Source organism: Trematomus bernacchii, unplaced genomic scaffold (assembly GCF_902827165.1).
Source record: "Trematomus bernacchii unplaced genomic scaffold, fTreBer1.1, whole genome shotgun sequence".
In the NCBI taxonomy this organism is placed as follows: Eukaryota; Metazoa; Chordata; class Actinopteri; order Perciformes; family Nototheniidae; genus Trematomus; species Trematomus bernacchii.
This window is the reverse complement of record NW_022987656.1, coordinates 2,309,780-2,317,101: the sequence shown is the minus strand read 5'-3', so window position 1 is coordinate 2,317,101 and position 7,322 is coordinate 2,309,780. Positions and strand designations below refer to the sequence as shown.

The 7,322-nt window shown below is 38.1% G+C and overlaps 1 protein-coding gene across 1 annotated transcript; it reads left to right on the top strand.

Moving 5' to 3' along the window:
• The first annotated feature begins 654 nt into the window (after positions 1-654).
• Positions 655-4,380, top strand: LOC117486724 (cornifelin homolog B-like). The gene is made up of 4 exons (XM_034135248.1): positions 655-729; positions 1,945-2,059; positions 3,231-3,378; positions 3,952-4,380. Exons 1-4 carry the CDS (start codon positions 658-660, stop codon positions 4,049-4,051), a joined length of 435 nt encoding a protein of 144 aa, XP_033991139.1. The 5' UTR covers positions 655-657; the 3' UTR covers positions 4,052-4,380.
• The last annotated feature ends 2,942 nt before the right edge of the window (positions 4,381-7,322 follow it).

The following is a 7,322-nucleotide window of genomic DNA, read 5'->3' as shown; positions in this document are numbered from 1 at the left end:
AAAACACTTCATAGACATGTTTTTTTATATATTTGTATATATCTGAGACCCATAATATATGCCTAAAAATAGTAAAATAGGAGACCTTTAAGGGTGATAAAAGTGATTTTCATTTAAAGAGCAGTACAAAATGTAGGCGAATCATCACAGATGAGTGAGGAGGGGGTTCTTATAGAATGACGACCAGCTCACGGGGTACACGACACAAAAAAGGTCGGGGAACCACTGCATTAAGCAACAGTGTCACATAAGTTTCGGACATGAGGTCATGACGTGTATTTGGTGGTGCTCATGTAATAGCCTCACCTTAGTTCTTAGCGGGTGTGGCGATACTAGAGTCTGTGGGTGCCCTAGGCAAACATTCACTGGGGGCCCCTGCGTGGAGCTTTTCATCACCACGCACAGCCAACAGCACCCCCCCCCCCCCCAAGCTCCAAACTAAGTTAAATATCTCAAAAGTGTAAAATATATCAAAATTTGAAGAATTGAATAGCTGAAGGTGTTGTGATCATTTTAAAGTTGGAATGAAGTCTCTAGCTGAAAGTATGTGGAAGGAGAAGCATTTGGCGCAAGGTGTAGGTAAAAGAGGATTTGAAGGCTCCTCCCATTGAGTTCCATGTTAAAAAAAGAGTTTAAAAGCTGAATATTTAAAGAGATATGCACTTCAGTGCAGACACCGGCTGTAACAGGACGTACGACTCAGAGCTCTCTCAACACACAAATACACAGGTAAGATATTAACTCGGCACTATCATGATAATGCATAAGTAGTAGCTACTCTATATATTTATATATAGTGCTTTTATTATTTGTAACCTGTCTGTATTTGTGTCATCTTATTTTTCTCTAATGTAGAGTGTGTGCTCTTTGTATGGATAGCACTAACTAGCACCAACTTTTGCAATTGCAAGCAATTTGCCATGAAATATTATTCCACCTTTATATCCATAGGTCAGAAAGAAAATACCTTTGTTGACCATTTATAGATGTGTGTATTCTTCATTAATCTGGTTGGCTGAAAGATGTAACTGTTATTGTCAACAAAAAAATATATAAGAATGTGATAATTCAAATGGCAGAGGATGTTTGGACCCTAAATATATTGAAAATCAAAGAGAAACTCTAGAAATGTGGAAAAGGTTTTCTTGACAAAAAAAGCATTTTGTTTGGACAATTTAAATTACCTGACTTTTATTTTCTAACAAGTCACTCAAATGATGACACAGCACATTGTCTGTAATTCCCCTCCGGGATGACAAATACTGGTGATATCTGATCTATCGGCAGGCTGTTATTCCAACACACAAACCCAAATAAATGACTTCTTTGTCATGGTTACTTAACTAACCACTTGGTTATTAATAGGGAAATCTCACGGCCATGATCAAAATAAATCACATTTATCAAAAGCACTTTGGTTACATTACATGTATTACATGTAGCTGAAGCTTTAGTCCAAAGTGTTTACAATGTTGACCATCAACCTTGTAATTGGTGAAAAACGTGCTCCATCAGATCTCCTGAGTCACAGCAGCCCCATTAGCTTGACCTATATGCTTGTTAGACCAAATGCAGTAAAGGTGTATCTATGAACCTGTTTTTCGCCATGCCAAAAACACAAAAAAACATTTCAATACTTTGTCCTCGGGTTAGTATTATATTTCTAACGCTCACATGCTTACAAGCCTCCACCAGAGCAGCACTGGAGTGGTGTCCTTCTACAATATCTTATTGAACAAATTATATTATACTGTAAAATGATGCAACATTCTAACTGAAACTATGAAATACGTAAAGTATGTGGTGTTTTTGTTTCAATCTTGTAGCAAGGGTATTGCCAGCACCCATGATTTCTTTGTTGACACTTTGCATATGACTGTATTTGTACAAGCACCAATAACAAACATTTTTGACATGAACTCTAAGTCCTAGTTCCTCCTTGAGAAAGCCATCATGACTTCCAAAATGGTCAACAGCCAGCCTCAGTGTGTGATGGACACCCGGGACTCTGATGAGTGGGGATCAGGGATCTGTGACTGCTTTCAAAATGTGCCTGAGTGTAAGTATCTGCACTTCTTTTCTTTATGAGAGAAGTTACAAGTATAGTTTATATTTGATTTGTATCTCTTGTGCACAGTCATGCTATGATTATGTGTCAAAAGGGCATCGTTTGCTTACTCAAAGGACAAGATGTTGTTCATTTTTATTCTGTAGTTTTCAAATACATTAATCTTTCATATTTTGATATTAGCTGCATCATAAAAACACAAAGGGTTACAGTACATTTTGTAATTTCCTTACTGATTTAATGTGTAATTTTTTGCAACAAACCTACCAATCTTATGTGTCGATTGAACTAAATACTTCAAAATAATAATGTTAGATACTCATCCATGTTTTATGAAATAACAGCAAAAATACACAGCCAAGTCTGATGTAAAAAAAGTGAACCTGAAATATTTAGAAAGGAAAGGTAATTGACTTACTCTAATTATTTATTAGTATCTTAAAGGTCCCATGTCATGGCCATTTCTATTGATCATAATTCCATTGTTGAGGTCTACTAGAATAGATTTACATTGTTCAATGTTCCAAAATCACATTGGTTTCTCATACAGCATCTCTGTATAGTATGTGTATTCACTCTCTGTCTCACACGGCTTGTTGGAGCTCCTGCCCCCCCCCCCCCCCCCACTCACAGCCTGAGCTCCGAGTGTGTGTGTGTACGGAGCTCCGCGCAGCACCGCGGCTGAGAAAAGATAAGGGCTGAGTGAGTGTGTGTGTGTGTGTGTGTGTGTGTGTGTGTGTGTGTGTGTGTGTGTGTGTGTGTGTGTGTGTGTGTGTGTGTGTGTGTGTGTGTGTGTGTGCGGAGCTCCGCGGATTGGTCCATTTGGACTTTGTTACGTCAATAGGACCCAGAAGGAAAAAATGGAAGAAAGAAAATCTCCAACGAGGCGTTCTGGTTTCAGGTCTTTTCTGTGTTAGAGTTGTACTCGCTACAGGGGTGTACTTTGAGGGTTTGTGACTCTGCAGACCGTTTACATGAATAAAAACCTTCATAACACACAAGGGGACGGGTAATAACCAGAAAAACATATGATGGGACCTTTAAATGATTGTGTGCATATTTGTGTGTTTTTTTTGTCTCTGGGATCTTACAGGTGTTGGTCATTTTTACAATAGGTGTGTTTATCGGTTGCTTATCTGGTATTTGTTTATTTCTGGTAAAGGTTGTTTTGCTTTCTGGTGCTGTCCCTGCTTCGCCTGTAAAACAACCAAGACATATGGGCAGGGTCTCTGTCTCCCCCTGTTGGACATGTCTTGTTGTGTCCCTCCCGTCACCATGTCCATGAGGGTCTCCATGAGGGAGCGCTACGCGCATCAAAGTAAGACACGATTCTCTTTTGTTGGTGTCAGATGGCAGAAATATTTGAGTTTTATTTGCGATTTCTGTTGATATACTATCATTTTGTATTTCATTGAGACTTAGGGAGACATGTCAAGTTACATGATTTGAACTTGTAAAGCCAGAAAGTGTTAACAATCACGAGTGTCTGATTCGACAAAAATATGAAAGTGATATTCAAGATTTTTAAGATTTTCAACAGTTCAACAAACAACAATTTCCTTAAGGGTTAGGAAAATGTTTGTGTGTTTTTTTGTATTCCTACTGACACAATAAAGGTCCACACTTTGTTAGAGTTGGGAGGAAATCATGGCTTGGGTTTAGAAAGCAACCTTTTGAAGGTTTTGTGAACCTTTGGTAAAAGAAAAAAAAAAACCTCAGTCCTGGAAGGAAAGTGTCGCTATTTCAGGGTTTTGGTATCCCTACTTTTCAAAACATTACTTTAGAATTACTTCTAAAAAAGACTTTAGAAAGGTAAACCAAGTGTATGAATAATGATCAGAATCAATGATGCAGCCTGTAAATCCTATTTTTCACCTGTATTTCCTGCAGGACACCATGTTTAGGGACTGTCTGTTTGCCACCTTCTGTACGGCCTGCAGCTGGTGTCAGATGTCCAGAGAGATGAGGAGGAGAAACCATTAAGTCGTCCTAGTCAGTGCCAAGAACACATGAGTTCTCTCCTGTCTCCTGACCGCCACCAAGGCTGTAACATGTTCCATTAACACACAGCCTGCTGCAGCTTTTCTAACACATCTAAACATTATATATACACTGTACACTGAAGCCTATGTGAAAGAGACGAGCCTACATTGAAAGAAAATAAACGTTGACTTTAATTGAATGTGTTATGTCACAGATTTCACATAACTGCATCATGTTAGTTTGAAGCATAATATTAAGTTAACTTAAAGAACATTAGGTTCAACTTAATATTATTGCTTTCAACTAACCTAATACAGTCATGTCAATGACTGAAAATATGTGTGCCTGAAAACTAATTTAATCAAATTAGCTAAAATGATTGATAACTCCCACAGCATAATACGAGCTCTGGCAGCAGGGAATGTAGAAATAAGTTATTTTTGAAATGTATTACACCCCAATTATTTTATAAAGTTTTATTTGTTCTGCCTGAGACGAAAACGCATACTTTACTGAAAAATTGTATCTGATCTTGGTTAAAGGGAACTGTCCGCTGACTTTAAGGCAACTGTTCTTGAAGAGCCTTATGAATTACATTTGTTTGTTTAAGTTTAGTTTTAGTTAAGCAAAACCCAAGCATGGGTTTATCATCACGACAGTCGTTTTGTAAAGTAGTATTGTTTTCACATACTAATATGATATATCTGACAAAGTTACAATGTATTAAACAGACTTCAAGCAATTGAAATGATGTATTTCTATGATATGTGTATATAGAACATCAGGGCACAGCCATTCATTTGAAATGATGTATTTCTATGATATGTGTATATAGAACATCAGGGTACACGCCATTCATTTGAAATGACAGTAACAGCTTTGACTTTGTTTCATGTTGAGCAAGCTTACTTTCATAATACTTCAGTTATTATCAATAATATCAAAGGAATACCATTTGATGTTGTTGTTTGCATATGTATATGGCACATTGTTAAGAGCAGGTCAATCACATGCATTACCAAGTGTTCACAGATGGAAAACACACAAAGAGCATATTGCAGAGAAAATGTACAGAAAGCATCTTTAATGAAATGTACTTGAAATACTGATGTGACACCTTACTAGCGGCTAGAGGGAGCCACATTCTTCACAATGAGCCAACACTTTTTATAGAGGGTTGAGGCCATGTGGGGTCGTGGATCAGAAAGCATGGACCTGACAACCCCTGCACAGGAGAGGGAAAATAACAAAAAAACCTTACAATAAATGAAGCTTTCCTGCGCTCAATGTCAGTGTTTTAAAAGAACGGTTCTGTATTAGCACAGATAGTGAATGTCTTTCTGCCTTTGTAAGTTGCATAATGCTGCAAATGCTGAACATTCCTCTTGCCATCCATTTTTTGTTGAAAATTCTCATCTTCATTTCAAATGACGGTTTGGGACTGGCCTAATGTTTACAAATCAATACTGACAATTAGGTCAAACCTCGATTTATAATCTTATAAAAAACAGTATAGCCTATATGTGTTTTACCGTCTGTATAACCTTGACTTTCGAATATTTTCTAATTAAAGTCACATAGTGGAAATTTCAAGCCTGATGACATGACATGACATTACATGTTACTTGTTAGAAGAAAACAGCTTTTATCCAAAGCGACTTACAATACTCATACTGTGTGGGCAATCCTCACAGGAGCAATTTGGGGTGAAGTGTCTTGCCCAGGTACCAGGGGCGGATTGAGACAAATATTCATGGGGTGGCAAGAGGGTGGCAGGAGATTTTGAGGGGTGGCATCCCCTGGCAGAAGTATATGCTGATTTAATCACACTCATATCAATCAATGTTAACTTGGAAAGCCACAATATTAATATTGTAACTCAATAACATTAGGTGACATTATTGTGGCACATCATTAAAGCCTTAAATAGAAATATATAAGGTGGCAGACATAATTTAATGAGTTTTAACTGAACAATAACTGAATGAGTTTGTTTCACTCTTAGACCAGCAGGGTACCAAATCTATGCAGACTGCTGCAATAAGGTACATTAATTAACTGTCTCATCGATGTTTGTCTAATGAATATGATACTATTAACAATCATATTATTCCTATCAGCTGTCAATCACTGTTATGATTCACATATTCATTTATTATTGAATAAACCATATTTTTTGGAGGAGTTAATGATGAATATTCCTCAAGATGCTTGCTCACCCTCCTTCAAATTTGAAAGACAAGTAATTATATCATGTATCAAATTCAAAAGATTCAAAGGAACAGTTCAGCACCCCACAACTTTACTGCAAACCGTTACATTACATTATTTTTTACATTTCATTTAGCTGACGCTTTTATCCAAAGCGACTTACAATTACCAATTACAGGGACATTCTCCCTGGAGATGGAGCTGCCATCCATGGAGGACCTTTACTCCCAGCGGCTCAGGAAGAAATCACTACGGATTTTCAAAGACCCCCATCACCCCAGCCACAAACTGTTCTGTTGCCGTCTGGCAGACGTTACCGCAGCATCCTGGCAAGGACAAGAAGATTCGGAGACAGTTGCTTCCCGCGGGCAGTGAGACTGTTAAACAACTGAACTGTTGAAACAACTTCAAAACATTCTTCTGCTACTCAGTAATATGTATCTAATATCTAATATATATCATTCCAATAACTTGTATATAGACTCGTACTGCACTATTCCACATCATCACTTTATTTTATAACTATTTTTCTTTTTGTATTGCTCTTGCTCTTATTGTTATTATGTTATTATGTTGCATTGTTGGAGAAGCCTGTGACATAAGATTTTCAACTACATAATTACTCTGTAGCTATGTCAGATTGACAATAAAGAACCTTGAACCTTGGAGTAACTAAGGACCAAGTGCCTTACTCAAGGGCACACTAGTGGTGATGTTCCTGGCGGGATTCGAACTCACAACCTGTCGCCATGGCAACGGAATTTGATGACACCCCATAATACGCTTAGATGCGTTGATGGCTGCATCGTTACCAAACCTGTGAAGTTTTGGGCTGTTTGGAACATTTTCACGGAAGTTATGAGAAACCGTGTTTCATGGCGAGGCATTGTGTTGCCATGGCAACGGCATTTGAAGAAACCCCATAATTGACGTAGAGCTGTTGAGGGTGAGCTTGAGGTGGTGAGCAGACATCCACTGAGAGATGTCAGCTAGACAAGCAGAGATGCGTGCGACGACCTGGATCTCTGAGCGGAGGAAAGGACAGAATTAATTGGGTGTG